This window comes from Morus notabilis, unplaced genomic scaffold (assembly GCF_000414095.1).
Source record: "Morus notabilis unplaced genomic scaffold, ASM41409v2 Scaffold1423, whole genome shotgun sequence".
In the NCBI taxonomy this organism is placed as follows: domain Eukaryota; kingdom Viridiplantae; phylum Streptophyta; class Magnoliopsida; order Rosales; family Moraceae; genus Morus; species Morus notabilis.
The window spans coordinates 27,091-50,617 of record NW_010365319.1 but is presented as its reverse complement, the minus strand read 5'-3'; the positions used below and the strand labels follow the sequence as shown (position 1 = coordinate 50,617).

Here is a 23,527-nt window from a genome sequence, read left to right as displayed (position 1 = left end):
GTGTTTGACCGGCGACAGTCGCCGGTGAAGGGGCGACCAATGCAGAACTTGAGCTGCTGCAGGTGACTGCACCTGAAGGTGCAGTCACGGGTGCAAGGCCCTGGCCCAAATGGGCCTCCTCTGCCTCATCAATTGACGCAGAGGTTATTTGATATGGGCTGGCTTTGCCAGCCGGCCCATATCCCACAAAGGGCTGCCTTTAGGCAGCCCAATCCCTTTTTAATTTTTTTTTATTTTTGAAATCAATTGTTTTTGGAGATCCATCAAAAAGGAAGACACGAAAATAGAGAATACTTGAAGATAGAGAATTACAAGAAGATTCATTATAATGTAATTTATTATTACAATTTATTTTGAGGTTGTAATTTTTAGGTCTATGAATCCGGTTAAATTTTTCCATTTCGCTTGCATGTCTTAATTTATTTATTTATTTATTATGATTGATAATAATTATATTGCCATGCATCTAACATGTCATCATAATACAAAAAGTGCTTACCTAGTTTATATGTATGACATGCATCATGCGCATTAATTATTTATTTTAATTCTAAAATTGTTTTAATAAATTAAAATAAATATTTCTTCCTTTTTCTTCCTCAATCTAGATGAATCGGATCACAAGAACATTTTGGGTGAATCTGGATCAATATTTCTTTAACTTTTTTCGCACATGGGTCACCATCATTAATAGATAGGCTGGAACAAGAACATTGCCAGTATTGCATGATGATCTGCGTGTTTTCTTTTCCCTGGTATTTGGTTCTGATTTGCCTGTTCTCGGATAGTTTTGGGAGTTTAGGTTGGTATTTGTTTTGATTTGGTGAAGATTATTTCGAGCATTGCCTGTATTTGCTGATGATCTGGGTGTTTTTTTTTTTGCCGATCTTTAACTTGATTTGCTGATTTGCTACACCACCAAACGCAGTTTCAGTTTTTTTAAATTGAAAATAATTTATGAAAAAAAACTACTAAACACATTTTCAGAAATAAATTCTGCCTGAAAATGAAAACGTTTTCATTTTCATATAGAAAATGAAATTATTTTGAAACGAGTTCTAAACGCTCCCTCAAGTTCCCATTTCGAAGATCTTGATTTATGGATCACCAAACTCATATTTTGAAGATTCTGTAAATTTTTAAACATAAATACAGACTTGTAAATCACATGCCCTCTTTCTGAAGGTTTAAGTCAATAAAATACTAAATTATTATTTTTTTTTTAAAATCCCTAAGAATAAAGTACTAGTTTTTTTTTTAGTAAAAATTCTTATAATTTAGCTAAATGGTGCTACCCCAATTAATGAGGGTGGAGTGAGTTATATATATATATATATAGCCATATAATTAAACTAGATAGTTTTTGTAGCTCGAAGTTGATGTTGAAAGTAAGGATCTAAATTAGTGGACTCAAGGAGAAAGCCTCTCTCTCCATTTCTGCTCTCCCTCCTCTTATCTATCCAATTAAACAATAGAATTGTGCTCTCCCCCACCTTTCTCCCTCCACCTCCCTCCCTCCCTCCTACTAAACACACAATTAGTATTGGACGGATGAATAACCATGGAACAGTGGTACAACCACAAAGAAATGCCCGAATTCTATAAATAAGCGCCGCTAAATAACCTCCATCAACTTATTATCCTCCTGATTGTTGTCGTTTATTCAACGTTATTGTCGTTTTCTGATTGCTGCCGTTTCTTCAACGTTATTGCCATTTAAATGTTCATGTCCCTATGAGTTATTAGCTTATCGTCGCAGTTTCGTTTGGTCTGTAATTTCTTCTATTGAAATTGTAAAAGCTATCATTAGTTTAGGACGTTGTCGTTTTCTGTATTATTGTGGTTTTTATTTATTATTGTCGTTTTTCATTTCCTTCGGTCCTTTTATTACTGGCCGGAGAAAGGAAAAAAGCTAAAAAAGGGCAAAAATGAAAAATATAAAATTAAAAGAAAATAAAAGGAAAAAGAGGATGAAAAGTGTATATATATATATATAACGTGAGTTCCAACTAAAACGCGCCTTTTGGTTGATATTACTATTCAGTGAACGGTAAGGTTTTGAAACTTATTATATACGTATACGTATAGAAATAGATTATAGAGAATTCAAGAATAAACAACTTTTTTATTTATTTATATATGACAATAAACAACAATTTTAAAACACAAGATTAGCACAACAAAACCGTTGCTTTATTTCATATATATGGATTGAAATCCTAGTTTTAGTAAACATGCTTGTAGATGTTCTCTGCCTTCTTAATAATTCCAAGGTGCTCTCTCTTTGACAAACATAAAAGGCACAACCACTATGTTCTTCACTCTCTCAACAAACCCAAAATAGGCCTCTCTCCAAGACTGCTTGACAATCAAAGTTCCACAAACTCCCCAAAATCCCACAAAGAAACCAATCGCCACGCTGATAATCAAGCCTGGCTTTTCCACGGCACCTCCATCACCACCATCCTTGTCTTCTTCATGTTCTCCAGGACTATCAGACTTTTGGTCACTACCATCACATTTTTTTGGTAAAGGGTCCCCACAAAGACCTGCATTTCCTTGATATATGGAGGGGTCACCAAGGGTCTGAAACTGAGTGGTGGTTGGGATTTTTCCTGACAAGTCGTTGTATGAGAGGTTCAAATAATTCAAAAATGTTAAAGAAGACATGTTCTGTGGAATTGGGCCGGAGAGTTTGTTCATGGAGAGATCAAGAGTTTCAAGCCTTTCAAGGTTTCCGATCTTGGGTGGTATCGTGCCTGTCAAATGATTCATAGACAAATTGAGTGTGCCTAGTTGTATTAGGCTTGTTAGCTCCGTAGGAATCTCTCCTGATAAGTTGTTGTCTGAGAGATCAAAACTGTTGACAAGGTATAGAGTGGAGTCATATCGTAGCACTCTTCCTTTGGCCACTATTTCCAAGCGTCCTTGGTATTGCGCTGTATCTGCCTCTGTTAGTCTAGACTTCAAGCCACTCAGATTGCCAATGCAATGGGGTATATGACCAGAGAGATTGTTGTGTGAGAGGTCCAATAAATGAAGATTGGAAAGGCCACATAGTTGTGGAGGAATGCCTCCTGTGAAGAAGTTGGAACGCAACCGTAAAATCATCAAAGAGGCCGTGCTTTCTCCCATCCAAGTTAGAAGATTGCTAGAAAGCTTATTCTCTCCGAGATCGAGACTAACCATGTTGGTGCAGTTCTTCAAGGAAGGAAGTTCACCTGAGAGATTGTTCTTTGACAGTATGAAGAACTCGATGAACTGAAGAGAGCCCATTGATCTTGGAATTGTGCCGGAAAGACTGTTATTTGACATGTCAACTATGTACAAGAATGGCATGTTGTCCCAGAAAGAAGGAATTTCACCAGTTAATTGGTTGTTTGAGATTACCAAGGTGTACAAGTTAGTCAGCTTACCAATTGACAAGGGAATTCTACCACTTAGAGAGTTCCCAGAGATGTCTAAATCTGTAAGGAAGGGCATTACTTCACCAATGTTGGGAGGAATTGGACCAGAAAAATGATTGTCGTTCAAATAGAGTCGGGTAACGTTTGGTGACCAGAGGGGTAGAGGACCCTCATAGCAGTTGGATCTCAAGTCGACAGTGGAAAAGTCGCTAAATCTTAATGAGTTTGGCACCCTACCGCTTATTTGATTATAAGAAACATCTAGTTTGTTTAGCTCCAAATTCAGTTGCCAAAACCAGTTTGGTATGGCCTCTGAAATCCTAGCATTATTGAGTATCACTATGGTCAAATGACTTTGATTTTTAAGCCATTGAGGAAATTTAGGACCCAATTGGCAAGATCTAATGTCAATGTATGTGAGTTTAAATGGAGGTACCCAATTAGAACTAATGTCAAAAACCAAGGAAATATTTGGGGAGTGTTTGTAGATTTTTACCTCCTCCAAGCTTGAAAGATTCACCAAATGGTCTTTAGTTATGACACCTTCCCAATTGTTCCCACTCATTTCTAACACACGCAATGTTTTGAGCTGCCCCAGACTTTTAGAAATGCCGCCACTCATTTGATTATATGACAAGCAAAGCTCTTCAATGGATGATAAGTTTCCGATGGACTCCGGGATCAAACCTTGGAAAGAGTTCTGCCATAGCTGAAGATATTTCAAGCTTTCAAAAAATCCTAAAGAATCAGGCAGATTTCCTGTGAATCCATTGTATCCCAAATCTAATGTCTCCATGCTGTTGTTGGAGCACCTGGAAAAATTGTTGGTGAAATCGGTTATTTCACCAATGAATTGGTTTCCAAAAAGCTTCAAACTCCGCAAAGTGCATAGCTTTCCCATGTTCCTTGGCAACTGACCTCCTATGTTATTCTCTGACAAGTCAAGCTTCAGCAGCGAAGCCAAATTAGCAATCGCTTCGGGAAGTGCTCCTTGGAAGTTGTTGGAGTTGAGATCAAGATGAGTTAGACTTCTGAGATTGAATAGCCAGTGAGGTATTTTGGTTTTGAAGCCATTGTTTGAGAGATCAAGCACCGAAAGAGATGTGAAATTGATGAAAGGAAGGGTGAAAGGAACGTTTGAAAGATCGCAACCTGACAAGTGCAGCTCCAAAAGTTGAGGGAGCATATTAACAGTTTGAAACCAATTTGTTGCAGCCTTTGAGAGGTTCCACCCTCCCAAATCAAGATACTTTAGAGAAGAAAGACCAGAAAGCCAGTTGAGGTCACTTTCCTCTGACAAAAAGTCGACATTTTTGAGATCAAGATAGTTCAATCTTGAGAGGTTGCCAAGGCTTGGAGGAATAGTTCCTCCAAAGGATGCGCCAGAAAGATTGAGGTACCTCAGTTTCTCTAGTGATCCAATGAAGTATGGAATCGGGTAACCATTGAAGTTGTTCATGCTCAAGTCCAAGTGATTCAAGTCCTTCAAAGCGAGCAAAGCCGAGTTGACCTCACCACTTAATGCATTCTCTGGTTGAGGATTTCCAAGTTTGATCTCCACCACTCGTCCTGTCGCGTGGTTGCACCTTATTCCTCTCCATTGGCAGCAATCTTCTCCTACATCCCAAGATGAGAGCCGGCCTGAAGGGTCTGTTACGCGTTGTTTGAACTTGAGAAGCGCTTTTCTCTCGACATCTATGCAGCCAACATGATCGTGATCAAGATGGCCAAGGTAGGACACCGGCTTAATGGTTTCAAGGGACAAAGTTCCATGAAGAACTGTAAGAGCTAATAAAAGAAATTTAACGAAAGCAGTGGTGCTTTTTCCCATTTTCTAATGCGGGAGAGCATGCAAATGGGATTTTCAGTTATTTCTTTTGGAGACCCATTCATGGCCAATTTGTAGGGGGAAAAAAATTTCCCGCAACGACTTGCAGTCAATGCGTGTATATGCTTTTTACTATTGGATTTCAAAGCGTTTTGGAAGTGCGGAATAAGTACTTGAAATAACTTTGGACTTGGTTGTGTGAGGTGATAACTAGCCTAAAATTTTATGTTAAGAAAAAAAAAAAAAAAACCACTAGATATTCCACACGTTTTTAGGACTTTGGAGCCACTAACTTCTCACTGCATTTTTTTTTTACAATAGTAAAAAAATAAAAATCATATACTCCAGAAGATACGTTTGGCATCTTTTGCGGATATTAAAAAAGTCTAGAGACAAGGAAATATTGTCATTTGCATTATACAAGCATTCTCTAGAAGTCGAGCATTTTAGAATCTAATTCATGGTATGAATGATGAAGCAACAATTTCCGTCCCAGTTCACTTTTTGCGTTTTTTCTTTCTATTTTTCCACGGGGGACTTGACCGACAATTTAAGGTATGATGAAAGCTCAACACTCTTGACTTTTAGTAGTTGCAACGTGAACCAGAAGGGAACAAGCTTTTTTACCTGCACATGTGCTTCTAGTATGAGGATAACTTGAGATCAATGACCCTAAAGTCCAGTTGTTTTCGCGTTCAAGTTAAAAATTTAGGTTGAAAAGTGAATTTGTTGTAGTGAATTTATATTAAAAAAAAATATTGCAATACAAAAATTTAAATTTAAATTTTTTTTAAGAGAAAACACCGTAGCTCAAACTCTTATCTTGTATATTCCAATGTGAAAGGCCATTTGGAAGTCCCATAGCATTTATGCTCTGGAAATTTATGGATTTCGTACTCATTGCGACATCCCTCAACCACACCACCCCTAGTCGTGGTTACTATGCAGTTGAAAAACAGCTTGGCGTGCTGTCACATCGAGTAAGACAGCAATATATCCTATCCTTTTTAGATGTATATGCTTTTCAGTTTTCTAACAGTTGAACGAAACTTGAAAACGATTCTTTCTTGGTTAATATTTTTGTTAACTTTTATCAAGAGATGGCCGACAATTTTTATAACAAAGTTACAAAATTGCTGGTCTTGCAGCCTCGGATCTGACGCCATTGCATCTGAACTTCATAATCTTAAATGAATTCTTTTAAATAAAAGGAAAAATCAAAGTCTCAGTAATAACCCTTTCCTTTCCAAGTGTTATGCTTCCGCATACATTGTTTTTGCTAAATTATCTCTATTGCAACACTAGACCTCTTCCAAACGATCCGGCTATAGGAAATATGACTTCTAGAAATTGATTGGGAGTACACATATGTTATTCATTAGGCAGATCACAACTTGATAGTTGACACAACTCATGCATGGTGAAACTATAATATTTAGTCACCATGCCAATTCTGTCATCAAATATGCAACGATAATTTAGCCAAGAATATAGGCAACAACAATGTAGAGCCACCTAATAAATTTAAAATTTACGGAACAAAACCAACTAGGGAAAACGACACATAAAGTTACAAAAAATGACAGCAATGAAGACCAGCATAAACGACACATAAAGTTAAAACGACGACAATGAAGACGAGCATGAAACATAATACGGCAAAAACCAACAAAGGAAAAACGACAATAACAGAGACTGACCAACTATAGAAACCAGCAATTTGAAGACGACATCAAAACAGAATACGAAAACAATACAAAATGACATCCGAATAAAAATGACAATAAACCTACAAAACATGAATCAAAAAACGACACTAAAAAACTACAGAAAAGACCACATGACATCTATCTGAAAACGATATTAAAAACAGCAACATAGAAACCGAGTAACATGCAAAATTAGTTTAGCCAAAAGTAAAAGTTGCAATGGAACCGCTAATAATTTAAGTTTTTAGAGAAATGGGTAACCCAACATTTCACTAGAGTAAGTAGTTGAAGAGTTGGAATCTCTATAAACAAGTTTCCCAGAGAGCTATGTCGCAAAAATGCCAAGTAAATAACAAATCATCGTTCACTAATCCTTTTCCAGGAAAGAATAAGTAAAATTAACAAAAATCATTCACTGGCATCTCATTTAGTTCGTTTCTTCTTTTTCTCTTATCACTATAATTAGTTTCTCGTTTGCTCTTATTTCTTTTCCAGAAAAGTGACTTTGGCCTACGGGTATGAGCAACGATGAAATGACAAGGTGACGAACATATGAGAAATTTGAATAGTATTAACTGCTACTCAGCTTGATTATAAGTAACTTTTCCATAAAAACTAGCGTTAATAAAAAAATAACAAAGAAAATATTAGTGCATAAGTAGCCAAAAATAAATATGCAAAAAGGAAATTGAAAATGTTACCTGTAGCAAGAACAGGATCTAGAAGCAAGACATGACAGTTCTGAAATGTCCTTGGGTAGTTTCTCATATATAAGCTGCTTAAGTTGGAGTAAACTAAAAATGTCGGAAAATTTTCATAGAAGACAAGTTAGCCCCAGCAAATCTTATCATGGTAAAAAAGCAGTCAAAACTCTACCTGTTTCCCATTGTCTCCATCCCGATGAATTAGGATTTTTCCAATTTTTATTCCTTTGCAACATGCACGTAATGCATTTTCCATGCTCTCACCACTGACATAATGAGCAACGAGAGCTTTTTAAGCAATAAAAGTGAACGCATTGAAATTGCAATTAAAAATAAATAAATAAATTTTCACGTTTTTACAGCATAAGACCGGAACAGGCACTAGCACTCTGCATAATTCAAACGAAAAGGTCTTATTGCCAGTTAGCAAGAACTGACAAATCAGTACCTGGCATAAAGCTCACCTTCAAACAATGGAAACCCCACATAATTTATTGCAGAAATCAACCCGAGTATATACTGATCCTGAGATAACTAAGAGTACATATTAAAGACAGGCAGAAGAATTCCCATTTTTTGGTCTAGAGACTCTAGACAAGATAATTTAAGATGACATGCAAAATATCCTGGTACAAATTCATGCCTCACACAAACAAGCACATCAACATAGTAGCGCACATGAACACAGGGATCCAACCCACAAAATTTTTATTTGCATCGACAAGCTTTTCTAGCCAAAGAAAAAAAAAGGAAAAAGAAAAATGCATGGCCACGTAAACAATAAATGTTAGTAAGACAAGCAAATAGTGAGCATAGGAAAGAAGGATCGCTAGAAAAAAAAAATTGAAAACCTGTTGGAGTTACGATTTGCTTCTCAGTGAATGGCAAATGCCCAAGTCCATGCTCCACAACCTGAGGGTTCAGAGCAAAACCTTCATTGGACTTGATTAAATAATTAACAGTTGAAATTTGGCAGAGCCAAATCAAATCAGGGAAGTACCAGGCGACTAAGTCGATCTGAATAAAATATAAAAGCATGCTTTGATATATCTCGATCTCAAATCAGTGTATGCATTCCTCTAATCTGTAGCATCAGATAACCAAAGGGATCATTAACAGCTCAATGTGAATCCATAAAGCATATCAGACGGCAGCGTGTGAGGGACAAATTAAATGCTCCAAGCTCAACGAGAAAGTGCAAGAAAACTATTTTCAAAAAAAGTTTGAAGACTTCTACAGTTGATGTGAAACTAAAAAGATTAGCAGCACTGTATTGCTCCAAAATCTGCAGCTAAATTCTGTAACTATTCAATGCCGATTATAAGGGGAAGAAGGTGATATTTCCATCAGATCCACAATCTAGAAATAGAAATAAAGATGCATTACTCCTTTTAATCTCTCACTACCAGATTCATAGAATTTTGTTCTCCATGATGAAAGAAGATAAAGGTTGTTTTATGATACCAAATTGAAAACAGAATATATACCTGAAATGTTGATTGAATAACATAAACATTGGGATATATCTTGCAAAGGTCGTGTTGGCCAAGCTTTGTGTGAATATGTTGCACAATCAAATCAATAGCAACATGATTATCACCTCCACGGGGAATGATCACATCAGCATACTTCTTGGATGGGAGAACAAAATCATCAAAAGCAGGCTTGACAAACTTAGGCCCCGTTCATTTCACCGATTCGAGTTTAGAATTCGAGTTTTGCTACAGTAAAAAGCTCTAAGAAATAATCACATCTAATTTTTTTACTACAGTAAAAAGTTCTCACATAAAGTCACATCTCAACTCAAATTAAAAACTCGAATCAGCGAACTAAACGGGCCTTTAGCATACTGCACAATAAATAGAAAGATGCTGTTAGAAGATCTATGATGATAAAGACACGCCAGTGCCACTCTTTCTAACTCGAATCTACATAACCTTATTTTTTCCCTCTTATGTGGTGAATGAGAGCCAGTTGCTGCTTTTAAGATGTTGGAAGGCTCCAGATAACCCACAAAAAACCCTAGTATCTGTAAGATATCAGGACATCTCTCTACTAAGCTATTGCATTTGTCTATACCACAGTTCCGCAAGATAAGCAGCGTTTGCAGTAGATCCTATTCTTAATATAGATATTCACAGCTCCTTTGAATGAAGTATCCATCCAAAACTCCTAGAAGGTTTTAGCTATATCCACTTAAGAAAAGAAATATGGAAATCATGTAAAGGGGATTACCTGTTCAAGGACAGAGTTTACGTCCCTAACCCTCTCAACTGTGTCTCGCCTTATTCTACGAGCAAGCCTTACATCAGCATCTATATACATGACATTAAAAAATACAGAAGTGAAATATTGGGCAGAACACGTTGCAGGCTAACATTAGGACAGGGATCACATTCATATATTATACAGGTAACTTCAAATATGAATATCATAACGTCACATTTTTAATTTCTTTCCTTACGTACTCGGTACTCCACTGCATTCAAGTATCATAATCAATTAAGTAATCAACTAAAGAGACTACTCCAGCAACTATTATGAAAAGTTGGAAAGAAATGTTAATACAACAGGAAGATCATGGTGACCATGCCAAGTATAGCACGGTAGCAATGACAAAAACTAAAAGAAGCGAAAGCCACGAGTAAGAACGCCACATTATAAATTGCATGGTAAGTAACCATAGAGAAGGAACTAAAACCTGTATCAACAAGAATTTTCATGTTCATCAGATTGCGGACGCGTTGGTCATGGAAAACTAGAATCCCCTCCAATATAATAACATCAGAAGCATTAACCTAAAAAGAATTCAATCAATATGTGTTAAGACTATGGGAAGGAAAATTTCCACGAATCAAAAGGAAACCTATTTTTGAGTACCTGCCGAAAGCTATCCGATGAGCGTCGATGCTCCTTAAAATCATCGATTGGAACGTGGACAGATTGTCCACACTTGAGCTTTCTAATACAGTCTAGAAGTTATTCAGTGTCGACCGCATCTAGAAATGGAAAAAAAAAAAATACTATTAACAAATATTGCACAAAACGTTCTCTACAGAAAAACCAACAAAACAGAAAAATTACACTTTCCATACCTAATTCCTAATCCGGAAAATTCAAGTAAAATTATGAACAGTAACTACAATCTAGAAGTTGCTCAGTAATCAGTATTGTCAAAAGCATCTATGATAAAAGACCATACAAATTAACAAAATTCCCAAAGTTTAAACAAAACCTAACAAAGCAGAAAAATTGCGTTTAGCACCTAAATCCACATAATTACAGAGGAATCATAAAGGTTAATATTACCAGGATGATCAAAATTATACTCGTGTACGCGTTCGGATTCTTCAGGAGGGACAACTTGCAAAGTTGGAAGTAATGGGATCAAAGGCATTTAAACTTCTTCAAAAGACGCTATCTATTACTTGGTGAGTTACTAAGATGCTCTTTTCAGTTTAGACCAAGTTCAGGAGTTGGCAAAATGATGTTGGGGTTTACCGATTTTGGAGGATTCTTCGCAAAGGGGGAAACGTTCAGTTGCTGAAGCCGATGATGATTCTCAACTCAAGAAATTTTCTGTACTTGACAATGAGGATCTCATAGCTTCAAAAGCAGTCTTATCTCTTAGTGTCATGGATCCCCGTGCAACGACAAAGATAAGAACAGCCGCTAATGTTCAAGAGTCAACATCTGGTGATATGGTTGGTGATGTTACAGAAACTGAAATTAGAGGACATACTGATGTAGTTGAAATCTCAGACGGGAGTAAAGAGTCTGATCAAGTAAATCACAGGTAAAGATGCAATTACTCAAGTATTATTGAATTGAACAACTATCAAAAAGGATTCAATGAGAATCTTTCTGGACACTATACACACACAGGTTTTTAAGAGACCTCGACTTTCTAATTTCTTCTCAATATAATTCTCTCAAATCCTCATCTACTTCTACTCCTTTATATCCCCTTTATTTCTCCCCAAAATCGTTATTCCTACCTGCTATTTCTCTACATTAGGCAGCCCCTCTACAGAATTCCCTTTTTGCCATTGCCTTTTATTCCTCCTCACGTAAGTGAAATACACCAGTGGCTTATCATTACCCGCCGCCCAAACTTGCACCTTGTCCTCAAGGTGAAAAAAAGGAAAATGATGTTGGATAGTCGAAAAGGACTCCCAGGTAGCATCAAAGGCAGGCATTCCCTGCCAATGAATCAACACTTCCACATCACCCAAGCTGCCCGCCCGAGGTTGGCGAACGCCTAAAACCTCCGTCGGCTCCATCAACATCTCCATGTCCGCAGAAAGCTGAGCAGGGAGCTCCTGAGAGGCCTCAGCAGACCCCAAACAACGCTTGAGTTGGGAAACATGGAAAACCGGGTAGATTTGTGCTGAAGCAGGTAGCCGCAATCGGTAAGCCACCTTACCAATCCGTTGTTCCACCTCATAAGGGCCAAAGAAACGGGAAGCCAACTTCTCATTTCACCGACGAGACAATGACTGTTGCCGGTAAGGGCGCAGCTTCAAATACACCAAGTCACCCTCCGTGAATTCAACATCCCGCCTCTTCCCATCGGCCACACTTTTCATTTTGTCATGTGCCCGTAACAAATGCAACTTCAAGGCATCCAAAGCAACATCTCGGTCCTCCAACTGACGTTCGATCGAAGCCACCGCTGTCTTACCGGAGCCAAACCGAAGCAATGGTGGAGGATCGCGGCCATACACCACACGAAAGGGTGTAGTATGAGCTGCAGAATGATACGATGTGTTATACCAGTACTCAGCCCAAGCCAACCAACGCATCCATTGGCGAGGCTTGTCAGAAGCAAAACAACGCAAATACGTCTCCACACACCGGTTGACCACCTCCGACTGTCCGGCCGTTTGAGGGTGATACGCGGTACTCCGCTTGAGCGAAGTCCCCTGTAAACGAAACAACTCAGTCCAGAAACCGCTTAAAAAAACCTTGTCGCGGTCAGACACAATGGAGCGAGGGATCCCATGCAAGCGAACCACCTCTCGCATAAACAGATTGGCCACAACCGGGGCTGTAAAAGGGTGGCGAAGTGCCAAGAAATGAGCATACTTACTCAATCTATCCACCACGACCATGATATCATAGCCCTCAGATTTAGGAAGGCCTTCAATAAAATCCATGGACAAATCGTCCCAAATCTGATCTGGAACTGGAAGAGGTTGCAAAAGCCCCGCGGGCAATAGATTGGAATACTTGTTCCGCTGACAAACCGAACACCGACCCACATACTCCTTAATATCCTTAAACATGCCCACCCAATACCAAGTCGAGGCTAGGCGGCGAGAGGTTTTGAAAACCCCCGAATGCCAACCAACCGGACCATCATACGCCTCCTTTAATAAGGTGGCAACAAACGGAGAGGACTTGGCAATAACTAGTCGCCCTTTGTACAAAAGCCGACCCTGCTCCAAAGAGAAACCAGGGTAGCTAGTGATATCGTGTGACAAGGCCTGACAAATCTCAGACAACCGAGGATCCAATAGCACTTGCTGCTGCAGCTCTTCATAATCTCAGCCCTGGACACATGATATCGTGCAAAGAGATGACACGCTGCCTATACGAGAAAGCGCATCAGCAGCCTTGTTCTCTAATCCCGGCCGATAATGGATGTCAAAGTCATACCCCAGCAACTTAGTAATCCATTTTTGATGCTCCATACTTACCAACCGCTGCTCCAACAAAAATTTCAAACTCTGTTGGTCGGTCCATACAAGGAAACGCCTGCCCAACAAATACAATCGCCACTTTTACACCGCTAGGACGATTGCCATCAACTCACGCTCATAAATGGAACGCGCCCTGCCCCGAGACGACAAAACATGGTTGTAAAATGCAATTGGTCGACCATTTTGCATTAACACAGCTCCTAACCCATGTCCAGAAGCATCCGTCTCAACCACAAAGGGCTGAGAAAAATTCGGTAAGGCTAACACCGGAACCGAAGTCATAGCCTTCTTCAAGGCCACGAACGACTCCTCCGCCGCTTGATCTGCCCAAATTGATCCTTTTTTAGTTGACCAGTCAATGGACTTGCCAACATCCCATAGTTCTTGACAAACTTGCGGTAATAACCCGTGAGCCCCAAGAAACCCCTCAACTCCCGCAACATTTTGGGTACTGGCCATTTCAACATTGCTTCAATCTTCCGCTCATCAACCGCCACTCCATCCACAGAGATAATATGCCCCAGATACTCCAAAGAGGATTGTCCAAAATAGCATTTTTTGTCATTAACCTTCAAACTATGCCGCTGCAACAACTCAAAAACCCGAAGCAAATGCTCCACATGTTCTCCTAATGACGCACTATAAATCAAAATGTCGTCAAAAAACACCAACACAAACTTTCGCAAAAAACACTTAAACACCTCATTCATTAGAGCCTGGAAGGTGGCAGGGGCATTTGTCAATCCAAACGGCATCACCAAGAATTCATAATGCCCCTCATGGGTTCTAAAGGCCGTTTTGGGAACATCCTCGACGCGCACCCTAATTTGGTGATATCCAGAACGAAGATCCATGCAACTCATCCAATAACTCATCTATCACCGGAATAGGTCAGGAACGGTAGCGCAATTCAAAGCTCGGTAGTCCACACAGAAACGCCAACTCCCGTCTTTTTTCTTGACCAAAAGCACAGGGCTGGAATAAAGGCTGGCACTGGGTTGAATGATGCCCGCCTGTAACATCTCGTTAACCAAGCGCTCAATCTCGTCCTTCTGCGCCTGCGGGTAACGATAAGGACGTACTCTAATCGGTGACGTACCCTCTTGAAGCACAATCGCATGATCACGAGCCCGAGTTGGCGGTAGCCCATGCGGTTTCTCAAAAACAGCCGTGAACCGCTGCAATACTTGTGAAATCTCCTCTGCCATTTGCATTTGTTCCTTCCTCCAATACCTGTACACACCCAAACTCCACCAAAATCTCCTCTCCTTCTTTCTTGAGCGTTTTCAACATGTATTTCAAGGAAACCAGCGTCCTACTTAAACTCGAATCCCCCTGTAAAGTAATTGGCATATCCCCCACATTGAATTTCATTGTTAGAGTTTGCCAATTGACTGTCATATTGCCGAGGGACCCTAGCCATTGCATTCCCAATATAACATCCGAACTACCCAGCTCAAGAGGCAGAAAATCCTCAACCACCTCTACCCCTTGCAGCCCCAACACTAAACCCCTGCAAACCCCATTTCCCTTCACAGCCTTCCCAGTACCCATGACCACCCCATACGCTTGGGTTGTAGTCAACGGCAAATCTAATTTCCTTACCAATTCCATGGAAATAAAGTTGTGAGTGGCCCCCGAATCAATGAGGACCACCACATCTTGACTTCCAATCTTTCCCCTTATCTTCATGGTTCTCGGGGTGGTGATTCCCACCACAGAGTTCAAAGACAATTCCACTAACTCTTCCTCATTCCCTACCGTAATTTCCTCCTGTTCATTTTGATTAACTTCCTCTTCCTCTTCTAAAATCAAAATCTGCAATTCTTTATTCTTACAGACATGGCCAAAGAAGTATTTGTCATCACATTTAAAATAGAGGCCTTTTTCCCTTCTTTTCTGGATTTCAACCTCAGAAAAACGCCTAACAGAGTGCATACCTGTTGGCTGAAACGACTTGTCATTTTGGGAAGGACCAAACGACTTGTCGTTTGGCATGGCTGACTTGAGGACATTGTTGATTGGCTTCGAAAAGGCTGGGTATATGGCTGTTGTCGCATCCAAGGGCCGGTTGTCGTTCCCTTAGCTCCTCTCAAGGCTAAATTCCTATCTTCCACCCTCTGAGCCAATTCAATAATTCGATTCAACCCGTTCGGCTGAAGCAAGCGAATTTTCACCCTAATCTCTGGTTTGAGTCCGTTGATGAAGTTACCCTCAAGGATCACCGTCGGGACCTCCGTCAAGGGAGCGGCCAGCATCTCGAAATCTCGAATATACGCGCGACTGTTCCGTCTTGCCGGAGAGCAAGGAACTTCTCGCAGTTCGACCCCTCCTGTGATGGTCGGAAACGGTCAAGTAACAATTTCTTGAACTCCAGCCAATCGCGAATTGGTCGGCGCCCGTCCGTCCACTGGAACCAGGCCCGGGCCTCGCCGTCCAAACTGATTGCCGCCGCTTCCAGTTTCTCCCTTTCTCCCATGCGATTTAGGGTAAAGAATCGCTCGGCACGAAAAATCCAGCCGTCTGGATTTGTGCCCTCAAAAATCGGCATTTCAATCCGCCTTGTCATTCCTCCCAACTGGAATTCGCCTTCTCGATGCTCGTACGCCGATCCGCCTCCATTTCCGTTCTCCGCCCTAGTCTCCCTGTTCTCCGAACTTTCTCCTCCATGATTCTGCATCAATGAGTCCAATTTCCCTAAAATTAACGCCACGTTCTTCTCCAATGCAGGAATCTTCTGCAAATCGCCTCTAACTCCTTCCATTTCCTTCGAAATTCCCTCACAAACAGCACTCAGCAGCTCTTCCACGGTTCCGAGTCTCTCCTCCATTTTCCTGGCGGCCATCCCGATTCACGCAAGATCGGTGCTCTGATACAAATTTGATACGAGATCACAAGTAAATCACAGGTAAAGATGCAATTACTCAAGTATTATTGAATTGAACAACTATCAAAAGGATTCAATGAGAATCTTTCTGGACACTATACACACACACACAGGTTTTCGAGAGACCTCGACTCTCCAATTTCTTCTCAATATAATTCTCTCAAATTCTCATCTACTTCTACTCCTTTATATCCCCCTTATTTCCCCCCAAAACCGTTATTCCTAAATGCTATTCCTCTACATTAGGCAGCCCCTCTACAGAATTCCCTTTTTGCCCTTGCCTTTTATTCCTCCTCACGTAAGTGAAATACACCGGTGGCTTATCAGAGTCATTTTCGTTGTGGTCAGAACCTGGTGAGTACAACACTTTGTCATGCAGCAGTTTGTGGGACGCCAACTTTGGTGTAATTTCTTCTCTGGAAGAGAGTGTTCTTTGTCAGGAAAAAAATGAGCTGCATAAGAACTTCTTTTGCCTCAATGATCCGAATCCAACTAAGGTCCACTGCTCAAGATGCTGCCCTATTTTGCTTTTGAAGGATGAGAACAAGAAGGGCTTGACTATTGGGTAATCTCTTTCGCATCTCCTACTTTTCCATTTACTTTTCATCATTAAGATTTCTCTGAAGTCTGATGTATTGCGCTTGCATGAGCAGGGTGTATTCTCTGAAATTCCACCAATGTTTAAACTTGTCTAGAACATTTTTTAGTGTTTGGTGCCTTATTTTATTTTATTTTTTTGTTCCTTCATATTACTTTTCAGATGGTCCATAACCATCTTCAGGAAAATGGCCATTCCCCATTTTAAGTCCATGTGTGCTCACCATGAATTTGAGTGTTCACAATTTCTCCACCCCAATGTATCACCTCAGCACTTGCAGCCATATTTGTGAAAATATTGGGAGGCCAATATCCTATAAATTCATCCTCAAATTTCATCCACCAATTTCCATGATTTGGGTCCTGAAATTGAAATAGGCACCTTATACGTGCTAATCAAACTACTCAAAGCACAACATACATGGTATACAAACATAAATGTCTCATCCATGATCAATCTAATTTTTCTCTAATCGGATCTATCTTATTCGCTGTACCTATTAAATCTTTAAAGAAAAATAATTATTACTATAAGAAGATAGTTAGCTGAGCTACACTACTTAGGTATGTAACTTGATTCTCACCCAAAACCTGCTCTACTCTTCTTAAGTAGGCTCCTATTTTTCAAAATAATAATAAAAAAAAAGTTAAAAATAAGGTACAATGTTATAGAGTACCGGTGGTACTCAGCATTGCCCACTAATAGAAATTGAGTTTCACAGTAAGGGATCCACAAGTGGGATCCACTTTCAATAGCAGTGGTGATGTTTAACATCAGAGTATCCAAGTATTTTTCTAAAACTAGTATTTTAGCCTTTAAAAATTACGATACATCTGCATGACATGAGAATCCTCTCAGGACAAATAAAATGTTCTTATTACCCTGAGTACAGTGACTTTTACGTCGTATTGACGACTATTGTAGATGGAAATATCCTTGAAAGTAAGGACCAACGACAAAATGACGGCTAACTTGTTCAAAACCCGGGCAGTCAAGATTGTAGCAACCTGTTCTTTTGTAGCCATCAGCCTTTCATACAACAAAAAATACACATCATTATTATTGAGTCATCTTATTAAAGTCAATTAAAAGTAAAACTTAGAGATATTAGACAAAATTTTATATTAGGAATTACTGTCCAATATATGAAGAATTTGGTCAGTCTATCTCCTGCACAAACCTAAGGCCTTGTTTATTTCACAAATTCGAGTTTTCAATGAGTCATCTTATTAAAGTCAATTAAAAGTAAAACTTAGAGATATTAGACAAAATTTTATATTAGGAATTACTGTCCAATATATGAAGAATTTGGTCAGTCTATCTCCTGCACAAACCTAAGGCCTTGTTTATTTCACAAATTCGAGTTTTCAATTTTAGATTTCTACAGTTAAAAGCTCTCAGAAAATATCACATCTAACTTGTTTTGCTACAGTTAAAAGCTCTCAGAAAATATCACATCTAACTTGTTTTGCTACAGTTAAAAGCTCTTAAAAAATGTCACATCTAACTTGTTTTGCTATAGTTAAAAGTTCTCAAAAAATATCACATCTCAGTTCAAATTGAAAACTCGAATCTGTAAAGCGAACGAGGCCTAAATAATCACAAATATTATTGTTTAGCTGTCAACCAATAATTCATATATGCCAAAATTATGTATAAATATGCATTTTAGATACACAAAACTTTTACCAGCCACCCAGCTTCAACGGTGTTTAAATTATCAGTGTTTGGACCAGCAATCCAAAATTGAGCAAAACTGCACTCTCGACCAAATGTTAAGGGGTTCCACATGTTGATTTGTGCTTTGGCTCCATAGTATGGTCCACTGCTATCCAAACCAACATGGGCATACTAATTTAGGCCAAAAAAAATAAAAAATAAAAAATAAGAAAAGAAAAGAGAGTAAAGGAAATGGTGATTAGTCAACAAATTGAGAAAAAAAAAAGAACTTAATTAAGATAAAAAAATATCGTTAGGAAAAATAAATTAAATAAGCTATACAGTAAAACCTCGATAAATTAATAATTTCGATTGAATAATAAAATCTTCCGGTCCCGATTTGAGCCAATATACTAAGGCATCGTTCACTTCGCGGATTTGAGTTTTCAATTCGAACTGAGATGTGACATTTTTTGAGAGCTTTTCACTGTAGTTGAAAAAGTTAGATGTGACATTTTCTTAGAGCTTTTTACTGTAGAAACCTAGAACTAAAAACTCGAATCAGTGAAATGAACGAGGCCTAAATTAATATCCCGCGCAGATAATAATTTTTTTCAAATCTTTTGGGGCTCAATAAAAATATAAATTAATAATTAATAAAATATAAAATATAATAAATAATAAATAACATATAAATATAATCATATTAAGGAGTGTTTTTTTCTCCTAGGTATTAAACTTGAAAAATATGTACATCAATTTCATGTTTATATATGTACTTATTAACATTCTATGTACAACGTACTTACAGTATTTTTTGGACTTCTTTGTACATATATTTATAACATTTATTATATACATGATAAAACATATTAATTTTGACTACATCTATTTTTTTTTTTTTATAACTCATACATGAATCTTGGTCAAAAGAATAATACATGTATCAAGATAGCACAAATTGTTAAAATATAAAACTCTTCTGAAATTAATAAAATATTCATTTATTGATATATTAATAACCTCGCTAAAATAATATTTTTTTCTTAATCCCAATAATATTATTTTATAGAGATTTTACTGTACATACCTAACGATCAGCGGGAGGAATGAACTGATCAATGCTGTGATTACAGCCTAAGTGATATTAGTATAGTGATTAAAAGTGTGGCCATCGTTGCGTTTATTATCATATGTTTTTGTACGCAAGATGGGAATTGTTCCTTCCATTCTCCATTCTTAAGCCAACCTGAATATAATTCAATAGGCTTGTATTGGTTATTATCATTTGCTTCCCTTACTGAACTTGGTACTTTTGAACTCGGCTTCATCTGTAACCAAACAAAGAAAAAAATTAGTTCTTTTTATTAACGTTAAATGTTGGTTAATTGTACTGGTGCAACTTGAATTATCTGTTTTTGACAACTTGGACCTTGAATTTTTAATTTTGATAAATAAGATTGCCGTAAATTATAAATTTCGTTGCGATTATAGTTCAATAGCTAATAGGCATCAGATAGTGGAGAAATGCCCAAGTTCTTTATCTAAATGCACCCCAAATTTTTGGACATTGACTAGCAAGTTGGCCCTTGAAGTTTTAAAACTTCGGCATTTTGGATCCATATTGCCATCCATTAATTGATGTCTGTTATTGATTGGACTGTATTGTGAAAGATTGTAAAATTTAACGGTCTTAAATGTCAAATTTAAAAGTTTGGGTGTAACATGCAAATGCCAACAAATTCAGGGTGCATGAATTAAAAAAAGGCTAGCAAACCTGTATTGTATGATTCCTGAGCAGTGGATGATCAAAAGCAGGTTGTCTGTAGATTTCAACACAATCTATTAGTTGACCATTTTCTCTCTGCAAATTGAAAACGACATATAAATTAGCCCAACATAAATAATTCCTGTTAACTATTTTTAAATAAAAATCATTTAAAATGAGAAAATTAATGGAAAAATATTGAACAAGAAAATTGAGTTAAGAAAAGATTACTGCATTACTACCTCCATTGTTTTGATGGTTCCCTTGGGTGCTGGCAATTACATATGCCTTGCAAACTTTCTTCCATTTACAAATTTACCACTGTACAAAAAAGAAAAAGCTGTCAAAAAAAGTGTACTCCTGATTGTGGTTTTGTGATTTTCGCAACTCTTTATTCTGAACAAGGAATATGACAAAATGGAACTGGAAAATCAATGAGAAATACATACATATATAATCATATATGTAGTGGAAATCGATTTACGCCCATTGTTTATGACAGCAGTTTTTTTTTTTTAAATGGATATGACTGCAGTTTTTAATTAATACATATTCTATCTTGACTTTCAAAAAAAAAATATTGGATTCTTTGCCTGATTATATTCTCATACTGCTTTTCTCCATAACAAATTATTTAAAAAGATGAAAAAGAAGAAACATATATAACTGAAATTCAATCAGGAAAATACAAAAAATAGATACATATATATACCCAAGAATATTACAAATTATGCAAACAAACAGTTAGGGCTGACAATTCGTGTTGCCATGTTCGCTTTGTATCATGTTATGTCCCTCAGTTGATATTATAATCCTTGACATGAACCTGACCCATTTAATAATTATGTCAGGAGACAAAACTCAAATACGACTTTTTAATTAAAGGGTTGACATGAACACGACACGGCTAACCCGTTTACTAAACGAATCATTACGGTGTCGTGTTAACCTAAACACATTTACAACCCATCTATAGAAATCCAGTTTTTAAACAAAAAAAAATATAAAATAAATTAAAAAAACCAACAACTTTAGCAAAATAATAAACTTAAAACAACAAAATAAAGTACTAAAATAGTAAATAAAAATCAGATACAAGAAAATGAGATCAAATTTTACATATCTTTATAAAATAGGTTATAATGGGTTTATAACGTATCCTATTTGTGTCAACTTATTTATAACACGTTTAATAAACGAGTTATTTCGAGTTAATTTTATGTTGGAGGGTTCGTGTCGTGTTAACCCTTTATTTAATTGTGTTTGGCGGGTTCAACCCGTTTTGATGCAAACCCATTTAAGATAAAAACCCAAACCTTCTAATTTCGTGTCAATTTGAATCGTATTATCATATCGTGACCTAAATTGTCAGCTCTACAAATAGATATATCCATTATTTTCTATTTCGTCTCATTTTCTTCGTTTTTGATTTACGAACTATATTTCATTTTCTGAAAGAACAAAGGATATAATATTGGATAGCAATATTTATATATAATAACAGTGACAAAGCTAAAAAAATTTGTTCAGAGGGCTTGAGTTAAATTAAAATTTTAAACATTTTTTTCTAGAGTTCTAAATTAAATTAACAATTGATAAATATTGAATATTTTTCTTTTAACTATTTGTGTCTTTAATTTCTACTAATCTATAGATTTTTTTAATTAACACAGATGATTCTTAACTTTTTTAGTAGGTGACAGTTTAATTTTTATTTTTTTTAATTTTAGTAAAATAGTCCCCAGAGTCGTTAAATTGATACAATTAAGTCATTTTCGTTCATCTCCGTTAATTTTCTAATAGAAATTAACATGTAACTCCTCATGTGACTTATAATTATACTAAAAGACTAATCTACCCTGATTTCTTCTTCTTTTTTAATCTCCCCATAAACAAAAATAACTCACCAACAACAAATTATTGATTTGAGCAAATGGGTATTACCAGATAATTTTTCAAATGGGTAATTACCAGATAGTTTTTTACATGAAGATAATTTTTTTCAAATGGGTATTACAAGATAGATCTTATAAATCCAAAAACTAATATTGATTTGAGCAAAACAAATAATTATTTTTTTTCCAAAAAAAAAAAGATCTAGTTGTTCCTCGTACCTTAAACAGCCGCATAAAAATAGAGCGAAAATCCAAACTATGGACACAGATTATTATTTTCAGATTCTAAAGAAAACCCAGTTTCAGTTCAAAGCTTGAAAAAACCCACTTGGCAACTCTTCAGGTTTCCAATGTGAGACAAAAAACCACTCAGAATTCTTTCCGTTCCTTACCACTGTTTGGGAGAAATTCGGATTTGGGAGGATGAAAAGAATAGAGAATTCAGAAAGAAGGGTTTGAGGCGTATAAGAATACTTTCCTTTAAGGTTTTATTTGCCCTCACTTTTCAAAGTTTGCTAACGAGTTCTAAATGGCAAATTACCCCCAAGATACAACAAACCCTTAAACACAATATCCAGCAAAAATATTGAGTTCCAGAACAATGTATATCAATCTGTATTTTCTAAAGTCCATCATATAAAGACAGAGATGCATTCATCCTCTTTAAGTTTACAACCTTTCACATAAAGATACATTTTCAATTTGATGGTTATCTTTTATATGTTGATACACTTATAACAATAGTTATTTCTATTGTTAATAAGTGCTCAGATATGTGAGAAAACATATCACAAATAGATGCAATGGTTCGAGACTTTTTCAGATCACTAAAACACACGAACACATTTTCCGTCGAAGATTTGCGCTGCAGCGCTCAAACGCGCGCTGCAGCGCGCCCGTGCGCTGCAGCGTACGCTGCTGTTTTTTGCGCGGGCGGCAGCGCCCAAACGCGCGCTGCAGCGCGCCCGTGCGCTGCAGCGCACGCTGCTGTGCGCTGCAGCACGCGTGCCTAGCAAAACAGACCCGAGGGTCTGTTTTGCGCAGGCTGCAGCGCCCAAACGCGCGCTGCAGCGCGTCCGTGCGCTGCAGCGCGCACTCTTTCAGCACTCTTTCGCGCTGCAGCGCGTGCTTGCGTCAGCCTACTCTTCCCGAATGTGTTTTAATCCAATTTTGTGATATCAAGATTGAGAGATATATTACAATCTCTCTAACAATCCCCCACTAGATTGTAATATTTCTTCAGAATTAACAATGATAAACACATACATACATGAAGGTATCTTTCGATTTTAACCTTTACTTAGTGACTATACTTCAAAGTATTCACAAGACAATAGTGTGCTTTGCATTAAACTTTGTCTCTTAAG

The 23,527-nt window shown here is 37.6% G+C and overlaps 1 protein-coding gene and 1 pseudogene across 1 annotated transcript; both read right to left on the bottom strand.

Moving 5' to 3' along the window:
- Nucleotides 1-2,197: 2,197 nt before the first annotated feature.
- On the bottom strand, nt 2,198-5,261 carry LOC21386662 (receptor-like protein EIX2). The gene has a single exon (XM_010107813.2). It carries the CDS (start codon nt 5,236-5,238, stop codon nt 2,260-2,262), a length of 2,979 nt encoding a protein of 992 aa, XP_010106115.1. The 5' UTR covers nt 5,239-5,261; the 3' UTR covers nt 2,198-2,259.
- Nucleotides 5,262-6,674: 1,413 nt separating this feature from the next.
- On the bottom strand, nt 6,675-11,045 carry LOC21386661 (annotated as a pseudogene).
- Between the last annotated feature and the right edge of the window lie 12,482 nt (nt 11,046-23,527).